Raw genomic sequence first — 22,696 nt, 5'->3', positions numbered from 1 at the left:
GCCTAAAAATAAGCATGCAAGTACAGTGAGCTACAGAATCAAGGCCCAAATGCTTTATATCAGGCAGAAAACACAGTTAGACCTTGTGGATATAATAAATTCCTACCCAGTTAGAGAGAAAAGGTCTATTAAATTACCATAGAAATTAAATATTAAAATATGGAAATCAGTGAGTTTGTGTCTTAGCAACACAAAGTAAAATCTTTGTAGAAATGTTCCATTTTTTAATTCATCTGTTACAAGCTTTAGCTCCGTGATCTTCTTTCTAGACCTTTTCCATTGTGACTGACAGCTTTATCAGACTTAATGAAGGACCTCCTCATCATGCTTGTGCCTATGGCAAAATTCCTACTGTCTTCAGTAAGAACAGAACATTGGCAAATAATTTTACTGTTCTGCTAAAGAAAACCGGCAAATATCAAACCAGAAGAATTTTGTATTGCAGAGCTTTAAAGTGGTACACAAATGTCCTCCTTGCAAGAGTTGTGCTCAACAATTCTCTAACCATTATTTTTTCATACTTTTTAAATCTGTTGATAGAAAATCAATAATTTTGGATGGTGCTGGAAACATTAAGTGTTAGACAACATTTTAGACCAAGGAATAGCCCTGGTGTTTTCAAAGATCTTGCAAAATATTACCGTATATTACTGGCCATTTCGCATCATCTTGCTATTTTGCACTTCGATGAGTGACAGAAGTATGGATTCAACCAAGTCCTTCAGTAAACATACGGGAAAAAAATGCATAACTTCATAGTTTGTTTTAATAACAGTTGGAAATTGTGTGTTTTCTTCATAATTTGAATTTGCTATTTCCAACTTCTTTGAATTTATTTATTATGTATTTTGTTAAAACCATTGGAGGTCATCTAATCTACCCTCCTGCTTTGGAGCTTTACCATTGTCATTGCTAATCTGGGTCAGACATAGTTTGGTCAAGCCTTATTCTGGAAATATTCAAGAACGGATATTTCACTACTTTGTCACCTGTTCTTATGGTGCACTAGCAATATAATATTATTTTCTTAATGTTCAATCTAAACCTCACACATGGCTGTTGTCATTAATCAGATCATCTAGCACTAAGTAGTTTTTACTGTTATCTATGTAACTGATTTTCAGTAAATTGTAGGCTGCTAGAATTCCTTATTTTTTTCCAGTTGAGTTCATTTTCTTCAGACTGTGGCAGTTCTCATATTAAAGACCCCTGATCATCTTGGAGAAGTTCTATAGAACAGCTACACAGTCTTTCAACACTATTCCTGAACTAAGAGGGTGTGGAGGGGCAAAGCTAGACAGAATTGCATATGCAGCTCAAGTAGTGCCAAGGGAAGGTTAATAACCATTTGGTCTGTTGGCCACATTTCTCCAAAGGTTTGCTTTATTTGTGATGCAAGTGCACTGTTAGTTGGATGCTGTTCAAGGTGGTGTTTCCCATAACCTTCAGGTCTTTCCCATCAATGCTGCTGCTCAGAGTGAATTGATGTACGGGGTTTTTTCCAGTTGTGGAATTCAGCATTTGTTGAACCTCATGAGTTTCTGCAGGAGGAAGCTTAGTTTTCTTTCTGGGCAATAGGTAACAGCTGGCTACAATTACTTTTTGAGATGCCTACATTACTCACGGAAATAATTGGTGTATGCCACTTATCACAGGATAATTATGTTTTAATTTAAGGTTTTAATTTCATGTGGCTTTCTGAAAAGCACTGTGAAAGTACAAAGTTCAATTTAAATCATCTCTCTCTCATAGCATGTTTTCCTAGCAAAACAACATCCTGATAAGTAGAAAGTAAAAATTGGAAACTCAATCTTCCTTTTAGCAGGTGCAATTTTTACAGATCCCAGTAAATAGATATATACATAAAGCTGCACATTCTGTGATCAAATGAAACCAAAGGAGAAACTCTTAGTTTCTAATCTGTCCTGACAAAGACTCCATCTCATGAAAAAGACACGTCTGAGTCTGTAAATCTGTCTATAAAACAGAGTTCATGTCGAAACTGAGTACCTCAAACCTGAGCAAAAACTCAAGATGATGTACAGGCATGTGAACTTTAACTTTTGAGTCACAATCTTGATTCTGGTGATTATAGAGTTAGAGTGTTTAAATCTAGTTCTGTTTGATCCTGATCTCTTAATCGAGTCCACAGTTTTGATGTATTTTAGAAACGGTTTACAAAATGTCATACTGAAGGATAGTGTGAGTCTTACCTTGACATGACTCCAAAAGAGTGTTCATTAGTGAGTGAGGGGGAATTTTTGAGTTCAATTTAACCTTCAGAGTCGATGTTTGTGTATACGAAGCTTAAGAATTTGTACATTTCCTATATCTCTTAGCCATTAGTTCATATTGTTCTGTTATCTGTAATATAAAAAAGCTATCTAAACTGGACCACTAACTCTCCTTTTCCGAAGAATTAATGTTCCAGATTGTGATATTATCATACTTTAATGCTATCAAGCTTACTCAATTGACAGTGTCAACGATTCAATTTAAACCACCTTTATATTTTTATTTCTCTTTTCAGACCTTACCCCCAGCTGTCATATTTGTAGTTTCATGCATACGTGCTACATACTGCTAAAAATAGAGCTGCATTATTAAGAAACAAGTAGAAAAATAACACTTTTCTGTCTTCAGGTTTAATTCCTCTGCTCGGTTTCTGAGCACAACCTTAGTTTTAGCCTTAGTCTTTCTCTCCTCATTGTTCTGTGTACTAATAGGGTTGGATTAACCTGTGTTCAGGAGTTCTGTAACTCTCCATGTAAGACCCCAGACAAGAAATGGGAGTAGCTGATGGCCTCTTTACACAGGCTCTCTAGCCTGTATTTTTATTTACTAACACCTTTTTTCTTTCTCCATAGTGTAGGTTATTATCATACAAGAGCAGTTCTCGTATTGGTTTCCTCTGTTAACAAAGGGAGCAGAAAATGTTTCTCCTCTACTTCTCTCTACTCTACCTTTAAGTCAGAAGTGTCAGCCAAGGTCTCCTTTAGGATTAGGTCTGGCCTACATCCTTCCAAAGGTTTAGACTATTATGATGAAAAACTACATCTGCTGCTTGCAGACTATATATGATTAGTTATTACTAATTTTACAGTATCTTTTATGTTCTGTTTGTATTTTTTTGTTGTTTTGTTTTGTTTTCCTCTTGACTGTCAGTTGCTGGGTTTACATTTCAGTTTTACTTCCCTACTGCTTCATTCTGATGTAATTAAAGCTTGAAAGTAAAGAACTTAATTCTACCATTTCTTTTGGCCTGCTTCTGATTTTCCAGCATAGCTTGATGAACAAGAGCCAGCTTGGCTTCTTGGCTCCGCTTGCTTTATTCTGCTGTGCAACACCAATAGTGCTGTCTCTCAGCAGGAAAGAGCTGTTCCCAGCAGCTTTGGAAGCAGTTTTCCTGAGATTGCAGGAGTGGAGAGGAATGCCTCATCTCTTACGTTCAGTGTGCAGAAAGACACCAGAGACTGACAGATGAGTAGGATCATGTCTTAACAGCACCATAGCTTCTGTATCTTTTCTTAAACTGACAACAAACCTTTTGCAACTGTTCAAAAACCACCCCACAACATTTGGTCAGCTATCCTGAGGAGGTAAGTTTTTTTTTTTTTTTCTTCTTTTTCCTTCTTGAGTTACGATAACAGTTGGACCTGTCAGCTTTGTCTTACATAAGTGCTGCCTGGTATACTCTAAAAGAGATTCCTGGGAATGCCTCCCTTCCATTTAAAAAAAAAAATCTATCTACATACAAGCGCCTTTGTATGGATGTATTTGTTTATGCATGACTGTTTAGTATGTTTTCGTAGTGTAAAAATAATCTTAATATTTATATATTTATATATAGTAGTTATTTAACTGTACTGGTACAGACCAAGCAGTACAACTTCCTAGTACAGACCAGCCTGTAGTAAGGGGTGGCAAACATGTCATTTGTTAAGCAGATGGTATGCTACAAACCCCAGTCAACCATGGAAAAGTTTTAGCTTGGCTTTACTATCAGACACCATCTCTAGTATGCCCTTAGCATGCAAGCAGACCTGCTGACTCTGTAGGAATGAAACAAATTCTGTCACCAGCTGCAGAGGTGATTTAATTAACTTCTGGGAAGTAAGTAATGTGTGTGACCCTCAATGGAGAAAAGGGTTGCTAGGTAGTGCTGGAAGTAGGGTGGAATATGGGACTGAGCATGCAACTGACCAAATTGAGGAAGAACAAGGAAACAAGATTACTGTGCTCAGAAAGAAATGGTAACAACATTCAACCATGGTTGAGTGATGCTAACTCAAAACTTAGCGCAGCACAAGCCATGAGCAGGGGGAGGCAGGGAAGGAAGTTAAGGCTTATAATTTTGCATTTTTCATTATTTTGAATGATCCTGTTGGCATGCATCATGGAGAAAAGGGAAATTAGGACATAACATAGCAATGGGACGCAGCAGGCCTCAAGTGTGCAACATAGTGTCTTTCTGTAAAAAGCTATCTGTAGCAAGATTAAGACTGAGCTTGTAAACATGCGAAAAAATCTGCTGGCATAACAGGAGTTGGATGACAGGAAGAAGCGACTGACACACCAAGTTACACAGATGTAAGGGCATTTATTGCTGTGGAAAGGAGGTGCGATTTCTGTAGGTGTTAACACCTGGCTTGTTTTCAAGGGAAGGGGCAGCAGAGCGGGGTGATGTCGGGGCTGGGGCTGAGGGAGCGGGGCCCGGAGCCTGCCCCATCCGCCCTCCCCGGGGCTGCCTCGGGGGCGGCCGCCGCCATTCCGCGCGGCGGGCCGGGCCGGGCCGCCCGTTACCACGGCAACGGGGGCTGCGGGCCGGGCCGGGGCGGGCCGAGCCGGGCCCGGGGCGGGCCGGGCCGCCGGGCTCCCGCCCCCCGCAGCCGGCGGGCCGGGAGAGGCTGCGGGCTGCCGGGCGGCGGCACGGCACGGCACGGCAGGATGGTGCACCACTCGGGCTCCATTCAGTCCTTTCGGCAGCAGAAAGGTAAGGTCAGGGGCGGGGGGCGGCTGCGGGGACGCTGCCCTCCGCGCTCCCACCGGGGGTATAGGGGCAGCGGGGACACCACCAGGACACCGCTGGTGTCCCCTTCGTTGGCAGGACACGGGCTGTGCTGGCCGGCAAGCGCTACGGTGAACGCATCCTCCGCCGGGGTTAGGGATGCTGTGGAGCCTTGGCTGTGGTTGCGATGGAAAACGCTGCTTTCCTCAATGAACTCCCAGTATTTGTTCCTGATCTTGGAACCCCTACTCTTTTCCTGCGTTATATTCTTATTTTGTTTCTCTAATTCTTTGTCGGGTAACGCGAAACCCAGCTTTCTTTCATAACCAGCATCTTTCCCTGCTTCCTCTTGTTTTAGTTGTTAAACAACTCTTTTTTTTTTTTTTTTTTTTTTTTTTTTTCCAATGAGTGCATTATGCCATAAATTATGATTTAATACGGCGTTCTCCATACATAAGTCATGGGCTCGCTTATTGGATTTGCCCTCATTCAAGTTCTTGTATTTGAATGGCTAGTGAGAAATAAATAATTCAAAGCACTTATTCCATTCTGGTAATCCCATGATAAATTTAGTTCCTTGCTGTAGAGGTTTTGCGTTTACTGCCTATCCTACATGCAGTAACGAGCAGTGCTGTTGCACGTTGCATCTAGTTTATCAAGTACAAAGTTAATCAAACGAGATGAGGTTTTTTTTTTTTTTTTTTTCAAATGTAGTGGATGCGGTTATAAAAGCATCAAGTGATTTGAAGCTATGCTGTAAATCCTTAGTTTTTGTTGTTCTAGTTTTGTTTTTTAATAAGAAAACAGTTTTTAACATTACAGCAACAATTAGCTGGAGTCCCTGTCAAGGCTCTTTGGGAGCTGTTCAGCTGCTTTGTAATAATATTGGGGAAAAATACCCCCAAATTAACTTCATCATATTCTAGTTCAGGGATGATATTTAATTGCTTTGAAACCAAACTGCGCTGCATGATTTAAGAAATTGTGTGTTTGTGGTAGTCATAAAACTTAATAATAATCTAGAGTTTTTAACCAGTAACCTACTGAGAAGCAGATCCTTCTCTTCTCCTTACACCTGAAGAAATCCTGAGTAAGGTACTGAGCCAGTAACGAGGTTCTGAGAAAGGGAGAAGGCTCTTGTGGAGCTATGTAGTCTGTACAGCACAACTGGGGTGTCTGTCACTTTCTTGGTAATCTCATCTGCAGTGTGATGTGTGCTAAAGCTACCTGAATGAGTTTGGTTTCAGCTTTTCTCAATCTGCTGCTTCTGATGATGCAGGGGGACAGCATGAAATCTTGGGCGAAAGGATACAGAAAAACTAAGAAAACATAAATCCCAATCAAGAACTCATCATCTAATCAGGAGGTGTTTGAACAAAGCGGAGAATCTAGCACCTTGTCGTTGACAGAAACGGATCTCAGCAGCAGGGCATCATGTCATTGCCTTCAGTTTTTCCTAGCTTGGTCTTTTATGTTATTCTCCTACTTTAAGATTCCAGTGGAGTTCTATTCTAACCTAGCATAGCTGAGGTTTTGACTAAATGCTCTATTTGTTTTCTAGCTGCTCACAGAACTGTGCCCTAAATTCCTTTTTTTTTTTTTTGATTTTTTTTTTTTCAGAATCAGTGGTAATCCCCATGAAATGGCCAACTGCCCATCGCAGCTGTGCCTTATATGCTTCACTTGCATTGAGACCAAGCTCCATTTCTTTTGGGGGATTGGAAGGGCATAATTTTTATGTGGATTCTCAATCATATAGGAAAGGTATAAAGCAACAAAAACAATAGGTGATAAAAAAACAAAAGTTGATGTTAACCTTTTTAGATGCAGCAGCTGTGTACCTGCTGTCATCTAATGCAATATTCAAACCAACTTGAAGAGAGGTAACGTTTAAGATAGGAGATTGAATGGGTTAGAGAGCACTGTGTTTCCTTACCTTACCTGCTGTGAGTGCTTTTTACTAGCTGAGAAGACAAATAGCATTTTTTGTACCAAAGCTATCTTTGAAAGGCTTGAGAAAATTAAAACCAAGTTCTCCAGGCTCTCGGGTGTGTGGGAGTCCTCAACAGAGAAGAAAACCAAGAAAAATGCAGGTATACCCCAAGGATTTGTCTCTCATTGGAGTTTGTTTTCTTTCTTCTGTTTTTCCTCCTTGACAGAGTGAGGAGGTGTTCACAGTAGGAGGCTGCCACTGTAACGTGCCAGCGTGGTTGTGTCTTGCTGCTGCTTCAGGTTGTGTACGCAGGGTGAAACCCTCAGTTTTCAGAAGCAGCAGTATAGCACAGCGTAGTGTTATGAAAACGCTGCGAGGTTTGAAGAAAGAATCTCCTTCACCCCTACAATTTTTGTTCCCCTTCTGAGATCTGAAGGTATCCCGATCAAAAAGAGCAATGTGCAGAAGGTAAACTAATCCATGTGTCTGCACAGTAGTGCATTAGATCTGTTGAGCCATCTGTAGAATATTTCATTGCTATTTTTAACTTCTGTTGTGGCAGAAACTGCTTTTTCTGAAATTACTTTCCTCAGAAATATTCTCCAAGATGTCATTACTTCATATACTATGCAGTACCTTTATACTCCTTATCTCTTCAGAGGGGGATTCAACCGATGGCCTCGTAAGAATGATGTAGGGGTGAAAAGGAAGAAGTGTTTCTTAGTTCTTTAGAAGAGAAAAATCTCCCATCAGATGGTAATTTGCAGTTTTGCTTCATACCACTAAGTAATAAATAGCTGTCCAGGAAGGACAACCAAGAATGAGGTAACGTTGCTGAAGACAAAGACTATCTCTATAGACACTTTGCAGCTTAGTAATTCCAGGGAAAGACAGCTGGCTGGAATTTAGTAGTTGATCTCAAACACAGTCAAGTAACATCCTTTTAAACGCAGAAGATCCAAGTGTATGGTGGCCTTATGGTAGACTTTGTGGGGCTTTAAATGGATACGGGGCTGGTGCAAAGCAACTCCTTGTTTCCTTAGGAAGCTTCACTGAAAAATGCTTCAGAAGCAGAGGCAACCTAAGGCTTAGAAGAGACTCTTCTTTTAATAGGCACTTCATTGTGAGTGGGTTTGAATGTTTCTGGCCTGACTGACGGAAGGCAAAACCTACATTCTGGGTGTGGGTCAAAGCCACAGTGATGCTTTCAGATTTTCAGATCTAGATTTTTAGCCCTGATACATAGACCACAATTTCCTCTGTGCTCTGTTGGGTTCTCTTAGTGACTATTGTTCTTTTTTAATGCCTCTACCAAAGCTTTTTAATGAGAGCTAAAGGCTGGGAGAAATAAAATAAATTCTTGCTGTAAAACTGAGTTTTTTTTAGCATATTGCATGAGTTTTAGGGACATGGATTGCAGATGAAATCCAGTGCCTAGCTTGAGGTACTTCTTATTCTTTCTGTTCAAGTTGTGTAACAGGACAGAAAGGCATTCAGCAGCTTCAATTCATGGTATGGCTGATTTAGCTCCTCGAGGGATTTATCTTGAGATTGTCTGATTTCTGAGCAAATCAGGTATTTCCACGAAGGATGCACTCTGTGATGTGAAGTGATCAGTGCCAAATATTGTTTAATTTCTTAAATTTGTTATCTGAAGTAGTAGTGAATTTTAGATAGTATGAGGATTGGATTGAGAACCTCTAAAAAGGTACAGCCCTTGTCCTTGTAAGGGAGCACTTGTTATGTCATTAACTGCTTTTTGTTAATGAACAAACACCTTTTAGCTTCTTAGAGGAGCACTACTGTTTTGGAGTAGAGTTTTTTTGTTGTAATTTTTTACTCTAAGATCTTAATGACCTGCATTATTTACAAAATAACTTGTGAATTCAATTTGTGTTCAAGTTGTAAATTTAAAGGAGGGTTTGTAAAGATGACCCTTGTTTATAGTGCTCCAGAGTTTTCAGCATTTAGAAATTTGGAGATCTAATTAGGATTTTTTTGGAGAATTCTCCAAGGATGTTTGATGCTTCAGTTCCTCTGGTGGACCTAGTACACTTAGTAATCCAAAGAAGCTGCTGAAAGCTACTGGAAGATGCAGTCCGTCTTGCAAATTCATGAGAAGTTGTCTTTTACCTGTTTTTCGCAAGAGCAGAAAGAACAGGTTTTCATGTTAGCATGAGGACAGGAATGCTTAGGGCTCGACTCTTTCATTTGCATTCCCAGGAGCAAACTAACATCTACCAAAAATTTCAAAGCTATCCTCATCCTGATTCTGAAAGCTGAGAGCAGCACAGCTATTAATACCCTCCTTTAAAACGATACCATATTCAAGTGGTGCTGTTTCTAATGCTCTGTCAGTGCGCTGAAAAGCCAAGTCTAATTTTTAAAAAGACTTAGACCTGAATATATTTGCTCTTATATTTGTTGCCTGGTACAGCTACGCAATTTAAGGTGCACTTCTTCCTTTTTGATCAAACATCTTAGAAGAGCCCATAATCAGTCTTTTTATTCCGGATTGTGCCATTGTGGTATAGAACTTGATTGAAAATGGTCATTAAATAAGACATTTTTAACCTCCTGTTATACAGTGCTCCAGAAGTCTTGTTATGTTTTTCCTCACTGAGCAACTATTTAAAATGAGAAACCAAAGGAAATCTGAGTTTCTGGTTTGCCGCATTGCTCTGCCATCAGGCTGCAGATGATGACCCTGTGGTAAGATGTCTGGGCATTAGCTTCCTACGCTCTGCTTTAAGTACAGCTTAGCAGGGTATTAGCTGTGGTCAAACCTTGTACCTGTTCCAAAGCTTTTCGGATCTCCCTCACTAAGGACCTGTTAAAACAGGCAACCCGTGCCAACACTGGCTTTCTTCAGAGCTCTCATTTTAGCATTTATGCTTCATTGCACATCACTGCAAAAGTACAAGTTCTGAGCCTGCCTTTGTGTTTCGTTTTGGTTTGTTTCACTTATTTTTTTCAGTTTTGAATTCTGCTAAGTGAAGAAGATCTATGAAATAGTCTGGCAGTGTGAATTCTCTTGAGTATTTGTAATAATAGTTTTAGTGTACTGGATTTGATTTTATAAAATTTTGCAAGAAAATTAGCAGTAGTCAGCAGTTTGTGATTAAGTATCTTTTATAACTTCAACCATGACAAATTGAACGATTGTCACAAATATAAGTACCGGGAGTCCCAAGTCCCAGGCTCTGCAGTTAGGTAGCAGTGAACAAAGTGATGTGTTTTTTCATTGAAAAGTTGGGGTTGGGGTCAATGACTTGCATTTTTGGTATGCTGTGATAGCAGAAACTAATTGTGCTAAATCCACATTTGACAAACAACAAGTCTGGTTTTCTGCTTGGGCCTGTCTACAGTGAAGAAGGTAGGGTGGCTGTGTTGTCTTGAGCTGGATGCTAGATGAGATTTGCAGGAAGAATGATACGTGTGTAGCATTACCCACGATACAAATCTTGCCTTCCCTTTACAAACTCATTTTATAATCACTTCATTTCTGTGGTAGATTATTTACTGAAGATGAGTGTAACTCAAAACTAAGCTACAGTGTACAGCAATATGTTTTAACAACTCTGAGCCTCAATGAATGCAAATTCGGCTCTGTTTGCTCAGAATGAGATTCTGAGTCTGCCTCAATTTGGGTTATCATCTGGCTTGTGAGGGCTCGAAGCCAGTGTGACTACTTAAGTGAGGAATTGTTCATTTCCCTGACTGGTGAGTTTGCAGCTTAATTCACGATTCATTTGACTGTTTTAAACGGGGTTTGGAAGATGATATCTTAGTTATGCTTTTGGGTCATCTCCAGTAAGCAAAAGCCAGGAAAACAGTAACATTTATGATGCAACTATTTTAAAGGGAGGATCACTTGAGAAAAAAAAAAAAAAAAAAGAACCCATGCAAACATGCTCAATTAGCTTCTATCTTTGCAGTTAGGGGAAGGGAGCATAGCTTGAAGAGCGCTCTGTATGAAGAGTACCTGCAGAAATCACTTCTGAACATCAGCACGCTGCTCGTTGTATGGTATTTGTTTTCCTACTTAGTAATAAAGTACAGCAAGATGACACATGGGTTTTCTTGCTGCTTTGTTGCAATTCTTGCTGGATTTCAGCGTAGCACTGATTGCTCAAGGGAAATGGACAAACAAAGGAAAGTAGAGCGCTCACAAATATATATTGAAAAATTCATAATTACAACACAGTTACTGAAGAGCTGTAGCTAGTCACGCACACTCCAGATAATTACTGTGATGATGGAAAGATTTTGAGTTGTAAAGTGTTTGAAATGTCACTGCTGGTCTGACTTAGTACAATTACTCTTGCTCAAAACAATTACGTACTCCTTACTGTTTGTTTAGCAACTTCCTCAATATGCCTTTCTAAGTCAGAAGGTGTGATATGGGCAACATTGGCATCGCTTTCCTTCTGCTTCCTTAAACCAGTGGAATTGGTACCTTTGATGATGTAATTTTCCTGAACCATTAATCAAAATTTTAGGAGAAAAAAGTCCTTCTACTTGTTATCTTAGGGCTATTGTGTGGCACTTCATTCCCTTTCCTTTCTGTGTGGCCATTCTGAAAGGAATTGCGCTATATGAGAAAATAGCAGCAAAAGAGCAAAGGGAAAATGGTCTAACAGTCAGTCCTAAGAATTTCCCGAATTTAGGAATACGTTGAGAGGAGGAATATATAAGCACAAAAAAGTGAATGACAAAATATAGAAGGGTGAGGAGCGATGCAAAGACACAGAGATGGTAGGTGGGGAGAGATGTATGTATATAGAGTAGTAGCAGGCAGCAAGCACAGACGCGCGTGGGAGCAGCGCCGCTCAGATGCTGCACCGCTGCAGCCTCATCAAGCCCTGCCTTGCAGCCAGCCTCTGCGATGAGTATTGATTTCCAAGTCAGTTGCCAAAAGAAAGTGAACAAAGTAGCTGATAGAAACAGTTTTCTGCTAAGGGGTGATCCAGCGAGGATGGGAATAGTATCACGTGCGGGTGGGCGTAAAGCCAAAGGCTTGAAATGGAGAAATAAACAGGTACCACCCGAATGCAAAATGCGTATGGCTGAACACACAGCAGCGGCTGGATTTCTCAGCTGAAAGGAAAACGCAACACCTATGCACTACCTTTTACTCCCACTTGAAATTAATGTGGCTTTGTGGGCATCATACTTAAAAATGGAGTGTGGTGACATGTCTTGCTGGGTGCTGAATCGTCAAAGTGGAGAGGCCTAGGGGGTCAAAATCCCTCTTGTGCAGAGTACTTCCCTCTTGTTGATGCATTTAAAGATAGATGAGAGATCAATCTGTATATAAAAATTGACTTTTGGCATATATGAAGCATTCAATGAATATATGTATGCCTCTAAAGGCTGGTCGTAAGCTGATGCTTTGTAGAGGAAGGTTGTGATTTCCAAGCTGTTTGGGTGAAATTCCACTCGATGCTGTAGCACCTAGGGGCTTTGGATTACTCACAACCAGATTTTTATTTTAAGATTTTCCAAGATGCAGGCAAGTATTCTGACAGGAAGTTTAATAGCACTTGGATGCTTAACATGCAGTAATTGTTAGGAGTTACATGCTTAATGCTGTTTAAAAGATATTGGAATTCAATGCAGTCCAATAATTAGATCTTTAATAAGCTGACCTTTAAATATATAAAACTTTTTTTTTTTTTTTTTTTTTTTTGAACAAGGAGTCTCTTAAACCAGAAGAGTCAATTCTTTCCCCAAAATATGACTTTAGATCTGAATAACTATTCCTGGTCAACTCTTCTATAGATGCATTCATCCTGATATAGTCATGGCTATAACCAGAGTTAACCCAGAGCTATCTCATAGAAAAGTTTCAGATTTTATCTTAGGTCATCCATCTTTTTGAGCGTAACTTGCAGCTAGTGTCTGTTGGTGTATCACTGAAGTAAATGCAGTCTAAGAAGACAAAATGCTGTCTGGGACTGGTGGAATGGCCTCTCCCGGTTATCTTCTGCCAAGTTTTGTCACCGTATGCTTGTGACAGCAGGAGTGTTGGGTAGCTTCAGCCTGCAGCTACCTGAACGTGCTGTCACCGGGCTGAAGTGTGGGTGGAAAGTTGCACCTTTTGGGTTCTCCTCACATGTGGAGGAGCTGATCAGCACAGTGTCAGGTGGGGGAACCCCAGAGCTGTCCTGCCATCACAGCAGAGACATCAGCCCAACAAAGGCTTGTCCCCACATATGGAGAGGAGCCCAGAGACACGGTGGCAGCCCCAATTACCCTGGGCAGAGAGGTGAGTCCCAGTCCCAGGCTGTCCCAGTGCAGCCCTTGCTGGGGCGCATGTGGGGATGCAGGGGCAGAGCACCTGGGGACTGTACCAGACTTAGCAGGGGAGGAAGCAAAGCAGCAAAAGAGGGATCAACATGGTTTGGGATCAACATTTTACAACCACAATAAATTTTGTTGTTGTTGTTTGTTTTTTTTTCCCATGTGCAAAAGCAAGGATTTTTCAGGAAAAAAAAAAAAAAAAAAAAAAAAAAAGTTTTGCTTGGCAGTTTGCTTATATTGCAATAAGTAGGTGCTCTGGTCTTTCCAGCAATCACCAATGCATTGCTCATGCTATTGTGAGGTACCTTGGCATGTAAGATTGAGTGAAAAAGGAGGAGAGAATTTTCAGAAGCACAAATAGTCCATAGGAATAAATGAATAATGCACGGGAGCTTAACCATATTGCTATTAATAATTCACTCTTTTCAGAAATGCAGAACTTTGAAGTTTCTGTTTGAGAAATCCAGCCTCGAAGTAAAATGGAAAAGCTGAATGGAAAAACAGCCTGTCAAAAGGAAGCACTTACTACTGCTGTCTTGCCTGAAAGCTGCTTGGGCTCAAAGGTCCATCACAAAAACTTCATGACAATTGATTTGGAAGCTATCTTGAGCATACTCAAACATTAAAAATAAATAACTACATTTCTGGATGCACTCCACGCAGAAGCCCCATGTACTCTCACTGATAGCAATGGGATTTCAGTGCCGTGCCTGGGAATTTGACTTGTGAATGAGCTACTTTTTAGGATGTTACTAAAAGTAACTTTTTAAAAAGTAAAAATAACATGCTGTTAGGGATCAGTCCTAGCTTACTTTTCTTTTGTACTGTAGGAAAGGAGCTCCTCCACTTGCTGTTGTTATATGTTGTAGGAAATCTAGAAATAAGGATGAGTTTGACTTGCATTCGATTGACTCACAGCAGAAAATTATACTGTCCATTGCTTAATTAGCCTGCAATGATATGTTTGCGTCTGGAAGGTTTACACAGAGCTGCTGTAACATTTTCAGTAAATGGAGTAGCAAGATTAAGATGGAAGCAAAATAAATAGGAAGGAAGCTAGACACAAAATAACATTTCCTTTAAAATATTTTATCTTCCAGTGAAAGGTTGTTATTATTAGGAGCAGCGTGTCTGAACACTGACAGAGGTTTCCTGGAGAGGTTGTGGGGTCTCCAGCCTCGGCAATATTCACCACCTGACCAGACACAACATCAGGCAGCCTGCTCGAGGTGACCCTGCTTTGGGCGGGGGCCTTGGACTGGGTGACCTCCAGGTTTCCTTTCCAACCTCCACCATTCCGAGATCCTGTGGTGATCCTTAGCTAAGGTTTAACATGAGAACTCGTGAGTTACTAATAAACATTCAGACTACTAAAGGGTTTCTTTCTTTTTTAGGTGACTAAGAAGCCTGACTATGAGTTATACTTGAAAGTTATCCTAAATTAGTTCAGGATACTTATAGGTTTTCTTCATTTTTTCTGCTTTTCATTGTCATCATATGTTGCTTTTCTGCACATTTTTCATACAGAGAACAGCAATTAAAATGGAACGAGCTAATTGAAGTAAATAATTATGTGGTGCTTAAAAAATAAATAAGGCTTGTACGTTGTAGAAGCAGTGCCTGCTTGCGTGGGGATGTGGACAAGCGCCACAACTGCAAGTCCTGTGAACCACCAGATTTTTCACAGGATCAAATGAAGCAAAAAGTGCTTTTTTTCTGAAATGCCAATATTCATTTCATCTGAAAAGAGTTATACAACTACTCTGTGCTGTTGACTGAGCACCTATCACAAGAAATCAGTATCACTGTGGCTTGCAGTCTTGTGACACCTTAGTGATTTTATTTATATTTATTGTTTACCCTTTATTAGACTTAATGACACAGTTTGGTATGATTTGGAAATTAATGCTTGTGTTTAGATCACACAGGACTTCTCTAGGCCACTTTGACGCTGCTGCATCTCTCCCAGGTGTGTCAGTCAAATAGCCACCATCCTGCCTCCCCTTCAAATCCTGCATCTCTTTGGCAGCCAGATGAGTGAGCTCTTGGAGGATCTTGGCATGTCCGATATTCTTGTGGTTAGCTAAAAGCAAAGAAAGGAGCTGTGCTTGTTACCTACTATCATCTAGTTTATATATAATCTCATAGAAATCTTTCATTTCAGACCTAGTGGACATCCGTAGGTAGTTGATGTCAGAATTTTTATCTAGATGGAATCTAAGTGGTTTTTTTGTTTGTTTTGTTTTTAGCAGGATGAAATGAAAAGGCAAGGGACTTGATGAAAGCTGCTATTCAGTGGAGCAGAAAGGCCTTGAAAAGAAATCTTCCTTAGAAAAGAAAACTTAGAGAAGCATTTTTACAAGTGCTAAATTCTGTCTGAGGTTAAAAATCTCCATGCAAGTCCTACAGTTGTTATAATTTCTTTCAGAGTAGCTTTGGGCTGGTCTGAAAGTCTTGTAATAAAAAGAAAATTAACTAACAGCTTTGGTATGGGTGGTTAAGGATGAGTATAATCGGTAAAAGTATTAGGCATGTAACCTCTTAACTAAATACTTCATAAAGTACAGGAAAAAGAAAACAGAAAACTGGAAAAAGAGAAACAGCTAAAATATGGGTATTTTTTAAGGTGAAGAATATGACGTCTATTTCTCATTGAAATGGACAGGCTACATAGTACAGAGGATACTTTTTCAAAACAAATGTTTTTTAATGCAGCTGTTTGTTTTTTTTTCAGTGTAAAGCAATTAATTCAGAAATACAGAAATCATTAGGTAAAAACAGAAGGCAATGGAAGGAAGAAAGAGAAATGTGATGCTTGAATGGGGGGGGAAGATGACTTGTAGTTTAGAGTACATCAGTGGGAACAAGAATATAAAAGCTGTGCTGTGGATTTTTATTTTTATTTTTTAGTTCTACTGTAGAAAAAAAAAAAAAAAGAAATAGAAATAATACTTGCTTTATTTTCTAACTTTTAACTGTGAACAATTCTCCTGTTCATACTGAAGCTCCCAGAAGACATGGATTTTAAGGCATCAACTTCAAGTGCTATGCAGAGGTGGAATAATTAGGATATCATTTTAAATTTCTTTCTGGTTTTGATAATTATTCACTTGTTTCTACTGCCAGTCACTTTCTTTTTACTGGAATTTTTAATAAGCTGACTTTAAAGCTGCGTTAGTGTGACCTTTTAGAAGAGTTGATAATGTTTCGAGAATATTCTGGTCCCCTGAAAATGTGGTCTTAGCATGGCAGAGTCACCATTTTGAACATTTCTGACCAGTTCTAGTGGTGGAGTTGCCAATCGATGAACGGGTAACCAAAAAGCATCAAGTGACAGAAGGATTCCAAGGATACTTCACTTAGTGTCTGGTCAACTGGGAAACGCTGTCAAGAAAGTGTTCAATAAATTGAAGCTGTAAGATAGAATTAAAGATAGAGGGGGTGTGTCTCATAAGTGTGATAATCTGTGATAAGTGAGATAATAAGAGGTAATCTAATTTTATAAACTTGCAGGTGTTGGAAAAATACCCCATAACACCAGGTAGCAGAACATATAGTGAAGATCCAAAAGAAAATTAGTGGCTTTATGCTGTCTGTTGATGCCTGAAATGGTGGATATTAGAAATGATGGGAATGAAAGTATGTGCCCCACCAGGATGAGAAGTCTTTATTGCTAGACTTCCCTACCATACCAATATTTATTTTTGTGTTGTTCCTAATTAGGCCATTCCTTGTGACCAAAGTATGGTTACAGCTTTGGTAGCAGTCTCTGTTGACTACGAGCAGGTATTTCTTCCTTTGCACTCATCTGCGGATCCTTGTGTATTACTGGGGCCTACACAGCCCATTTCTGTGTAGTTAGGAGATTTTAGTTGATTTTCAGAACATTTGTTAAGCTGCCAAATATAAATTCATATTTTATATGTCCTGTACATATAACCATACTTCAGAGAAACCATCTACAAAAAGACGCTAGCTTCTTCAACCATCACTTGTATGTTAGTTATGTGAGCATTAATACACTGTGAGAAAGGAAATCATGTCAGCTGAATTCAAACCAGTAGCAGTTTTGTCCAAATGTTTCATGTTTCAATGCATTAATAATATCTGCAAAAGGTATACTTCCAATAAAAATATATTTTAGTTTAGAGATTTTAATCTTTAACCTCTTAGTTTTAGCATTACTCTAGGGTATTTTGCTCTTCTTCTTCCGTTCATTTAAAATTCACTGTTTTCAGGATTAGCAAAGGGAGAGGAATAGAATTCCTTTTGAATGCTTTTTTGTTGCTATTTCTCCCATTCATTTTTACTCCCTGTGTTTATGAGATGATAATTTCTTAAAGTTTCTCTCAGAAAAGTGTGTATTGGTGTAGCTTTGGTTATGCACTTTCTTTTCTTTGCCAGTTTTTTCTTTGAATTTGTGTTAATTTCTTGTAATAATACATCTTCTGTGAACAGGTTTTCATTACCAATTCTGTTGAATTTTCATTTTATATTTGATAAATGAGTGCTGAAGTCATCTTAAAGAAATGTAGCCTAGAAATTGTCTATAACCGTTGGATGTTTTATGTGAAATGGTAAATGTTGAGTTAGTAATTGTATTATGTTTTTTAAATGCATACTAAAACTAGTCAGAAAGCAGATGCAAATCCACATTGCTGTTGCATGCTCTCTTGCAAGTCATTCTGCATGTTGTGTTGGACAAGGGAATATGCAGTTGCAAATGAGCAACTTTATATGTTATATGTTGCTACTGAGACTTTTTTTTTCCCAGTGAACTAGCCTTGTGGATACTAATGAAGTAAGAACTGCTTATTGAAGCATAGAAGTAAACTACTCAGAAGGAAACCAATGTAATCCCTTTGAGAACTACTTCAGCATCTATCAGCAGTACACTATAGCTCTAGCGTACTGATAGCAGGTTGCCTATTCTTTGCCCAAGTTTTAAAATGACATAGCACCTGGGTTCAAAATCTTTTCAGATTTGTAAAACATGTTCCTAGTCTTCAGTTTTTGCAAGAACCTGACCAAAAATCACGAGTCATTTATAGACAGACAGTGGCTGAAAAAATCTCAATATACTGATTAATCGCTCTTTTTCATTTTCATCTTTTCCTAATAATCCACTAATCTGGGCATCCTATAGGTAAATATCACACTGCTATATAGAAGCCAACACTGACAGAACTATTGATGGCTCCCATCCAAGAGCCCACAAAGAGAGAGAGAGAGAGAGAAGATCCCATGCATTCTGGTTATATCCATGGGAATATTTTTTTCCAATGCAGGAAAAATCACTATTTGTCAGAGTAGGAAAATGGTACTTTTTTAATAAATGCCTTGTGAGAAGTTATTCTGTCAGGAAAGCACTGATTTGCAACCCTTCTCCTAATTGTCTGTGATGAAATTCTCTCAGTTTTACATCTGCCTTGTAAACTTTAGATAAACTAGTCCTGAGGGATTAGGTTTTACATGAATTTTGGTTTATGAAAAAGGGTGATCTTGAGGCCAGTACTAGGAAATGGGACAACTGCTTAAGGAATAGAACTGTTTCTTAGTCTCATAGTTGTAGATACTGAATGAATGCATGGCACAAAGTCAATTTTCCACAAGTAATATTTTTTCCCAGTGCAGGATGTTGTGCAAAAACTCAGTCTGATCTTGGGAAAAGGACTGGCTGAAATGCAGTGTTGTCTCTCTTCTGCAGTGAGATTTTACACAGAGCTGTCTATATATACCCACGTCTCTCTCTTCTCTAACTCCCCTTTTTAGGTGGTGGGCTTCCCTGCAAATAGTGGAGTGGACCTGCAGTTAGCTTGTCTCTCAGACTTGTCTTCGCTGTGCTAAGTGTTGGTTTCTCCTGTGCCGTACATCCCAGCTTCCTTGTCTTGGTAGCCCCCCACTGGAGTCTCTGCAGGGTGTAGACATCTCCTGTACAGGCAGGTCCCCAAACTGGGCACTGTTCCAGATGTGGCCACAGCAGCATCAAGGGAGGGGATTATTCTCTTCCCATCGTGTGCCGGCTGTGCTTTTGCCAAAGTAACTCAAGAAGGACTCAGCCTTCATTTCTGCAGGGGCTCACTGCTGACTGCACTGGGAGTCAATGTTTTGGCAGGTGTGCTGTCAGCTGCTATGGCCAATAGCCATCGTTAATTTCTCAAATTAATTATAGTCAGTATATCTTGTTGGCTCCCCATATTATTACAGCTAGCGCTTTTGTCTTGGGATGCTGAAACATTTTAAGGTTTTGAACATGTAGCAGGTCATATAGAAAACTTTGGTTTCAAGGCTCCCAATACGGAATGCCCTTTGATTTGACATGGTGTGGATGACTCATGGAAGGGCAGATCACCAACTCTAGATGAGCTCTTCTGGTTTTATTCATTTTAAACCCAGCGTACTGAAAGAATAGTACCTCAAAAGTTGCCATCAAAACAAACAAAAAAAGCCAGCATTTAAAATCAAGTAATGTGTTCTGCCAGTAACAAAACAAAAAGAACAAAACCCACCCTCCCCAAAGCAACTTCTGGGTTTGTTTGGGATGAGGAGAAGCACTAATAGCACACTTCCCATTAGTTTGTTGGTAATTGCCTGTTAGATGTCAGTCTCTATCAGAAATTTGTGTACTTAAGAACACTGAGCTGCTAAGGAAAGTGGTCCAGCCTCCTGGAGTGAAATAGACTTTACAGAGAGAGCTTTGCAAAACATTGAAGGCAACTGTGAGTGCGCTAAAGAGGAGCAGTTATATCCAACAGAAGCAACTAATGAGCCTAAAGAGATACAAAATACGTATTTGTGACCATAGCTCTTCAAGTTGTTGAGGGAGCCAGAAGGATTTAGATGTTGTTTGCTACAAGGCAGTATTAACTGCTCGTAGTTTGCAACAAGAAGGATGAACTTATTTTTTTGCAAAGCCTTTTTGTTTACGTTTGATTTTTTTTTTAATAAATATATGTATATAATAGTGTATATATAACAAAAGCTTTGCGACCCTATCAAACCATTCTGTTAGTGTGTACTGATATCATATAAGATTCAAATCACTTCAAGTATGTACTGGCTAAATCCAAAGTTGCATTTATTTATTTATTTATTTTTATTCATTGTATTTGAAAGAAAAGGAAAAAATTTCTGCTAAAAATGTTTTTTTGTTGATTAAGAGTGACTCTTGAATAGATGTAGCTTTACTGGACCTTTACAAGAGTTTTACTTATGAAGATCACATTTGTTTTTCAGTGAGATCAGAATTTTTAAGACACCTTCACTTGACACAATAATATGGAATACATCCAATATTTTTGTATGCAATGACTTCTCAGATCTTGCATCTAACATGCATTTTTATAACATTGATTTAGTAAATGGCAAGGAATGTTTTACATTTAGCTCAAGGATCCATCTCCTAAGTGTACAAGAGTTAGTTGGCTAACCAGAGTTCAGTCACTGTTCCATCCTCAGGAGAACAAAGCTCTGAAGAAGTCTAAATTTTCAAGTAGCAGATGTATCTTAAAATTTCATTTGATTGGACAATGAGTTGAAAATAAAAATTCTGTTCTTGCTGCTTGATTTTATTGAATTAATTTATATTTTTGCTATAATACCTGCCAGTATCTAATCTGAAAGACTTGAAAATTCAAGTCTCTAAATTCTTCTTCAGAAATAATAATGTAAAAATGTCTGCGTATATTTTGGATGCTCTAGTTATTTTGTTGTATAAAGTCTCTAGGTCATCTTCTTGAAATCAGAAGAGTTATACCTTTCTAAAAATAATAAAGGAATACATGTATTACTATGAGTTTTATTTTTCAGATAAATTAGATATTTATTTCCATTATCAGTGTTATTTGTTGTGTTTCAGTAACAAATCCAGCAAGAATGCACTCAAAATGAACAGTGAGTGATAAAGTGTTCCTAAGGATAGTGTGAAAAGGTTTTCCATCAGCAGAATGTAATTTCCCTAGTATCTGGAAACAGCATTTGAAGTCAAAAGCTGTAAGATTGTGAAGAAAGGCAGTAGGAATCACTGCAGCAGAAATGTTTAACCTTTTTGCTTTCCTGCAAGCGTAATGTAAGGTTAGTTTTTATGTTATCTCATATTGAATCTAAGCATTTAATCAGAACAGTACTGTGGTATTAATTCTGTAGCAGGTCAAAAAATCTATTTGGTGAACTTGGTTCATTTGTGCAGTTTTGGATTTCTTTTTATGGTGTAAGTGGGAATGTAGTTGACATTGAAAGCTATTTTTCTCTTTATATACCACTCATTAAATTTCAAATAAGAGCAATTATTTTGCCTTATTATACATTCATTGAGGGGAAAAAAAGATGAAACAATAGTATTGACATTTCACATTCTATGTTAAAATGCCTTCCTATTTCTTTTGCAATATTACCTGAACAAATTTAAATGCAGAACAGTGAGTGCAGCTGTATGCCTTTCATTTAAAGCCAAGGAAGAATACAGAAATTTTACAGTATTAAAGGAATGATCTATTAAATCAGTTCACTTGCATTTCATTTGCATCAGTTTTTTCAAGACAGTAGAAGTTACTTGAAACTCTTACAACTTAAACCCTCAAATCATTATGTATCTGCATCTCTCCCTTCACTGATTGGAAGTAGAATCAAATCTTTACAACATTCAAAGAAGCTGTATTCCACTCGTGGTTAGCAAATCATGTATATGATTTCATATGTGAAAGTATTTTCTTTCTACTAGCTTATTTTATAGCATGGTTGTTTCAGAGAAAATAAATAAATAGGAAAAAAAAAAAAAAAAAAAAAAAAAAAAGTATTGTCTTACATTTCATCACTCCTGACAGGTTTTATGAATGTAATTCTAAATGTTAGTTCTAGAAAATGTGTGTCAAAATGCGAGAAAATTTTAAGCAGATTAGGTTTTTAACTTGTTTATGAGAGAGAACTGCTTTCTTGCCTGAGACTTTATCAGAATCACTTTTTGACAAAGATGCCTAAATTCATGGATACTACTTATATGAAATATTCTTTATAGATTACTTCTGGGATACAGAAATCACTGTTCCTTACCCAAATAATTCCATTTTTATAGTTCTGCATGCCCAGCTCCCATAATTATTTTTTTTTGCATCCACATTGACTTACTTATGTTGAAATAGTACAAAAGTTCCTCACGTTGTGATAAGGTTTCATCTTCTTAGAAATGAAGTGCCTCGCTCCAGTAACAAAATTTATGTGCTCATGTCTACATCATACTATGTAACATGGATTCTTTATTTTTAATTTTTTATTTGAGAAACAATTATCGGTCAGCCTAGAATTTTGTAAGTGAAATACTAAACTTAAGGGTTTCATCTGATACCTTAAATAAGTAGATCATTAATTGCACAGAGTATGTGATGATATTTATTCCAACATCAAGACTCTAAGAGCAGAGAGAGGCAAGTTTTGCAGTGGGAGAGATATCTTCT

The 22,696-nt window shown here is 38.5% G+C and overlaps 1 protein-coding gene across 5 annotated transcripts in view; it reads left to right on the top strand.

Moving 5' to 3' along the window:
• The window catches only part of ANO3 (anoctamin 3), a 233,326-nt gene that overhangs the window by 98,119 nt on the left and 112,511 nt on the right, over positions 1-22,696 (top strand). Inside the window, exon 1 of one of the 5 annotated variants that reach the window (XM_084520763.1) lies at positions 3,578-3,599. The exons of 3 other annotated variants lie outside the window; for them this stretch is intronic. Coding sequence is in view for 1 of the 2 variants with exons in the window: in XM_084520761.1 (XP_084376887.1) it covers positions 4,948-4,993 (46 nt within the window). In the remaining variant the exon portion in view is untranslated. Of the gene's footprint in view, positions 1-3,577; positions 3,600-4,894; positions 4,994-22,696 lie in introns of those variants that run through there. One more of the 5 variants, XM_084520761.1, reaches the window with a different exon arrangement.

The sequence above is a fragment of the Aythya ferina genome, assembly GCF_964211825.1.
Source record: "Aythya ferina genome assembly, chromosome: 5".
Taxonomy (NCBI): domain Eukaryota; kingdom Metazoa; phylum Chordata; class Aves; order Anseriformes; family Anatidae; genus Aythya; species Aythya ferina.
The sequence above is the reverse complement of the archived record's forward strand: the minus strand, read 5'-3'. Positions and strand labels throughout refer to the sequence as shown.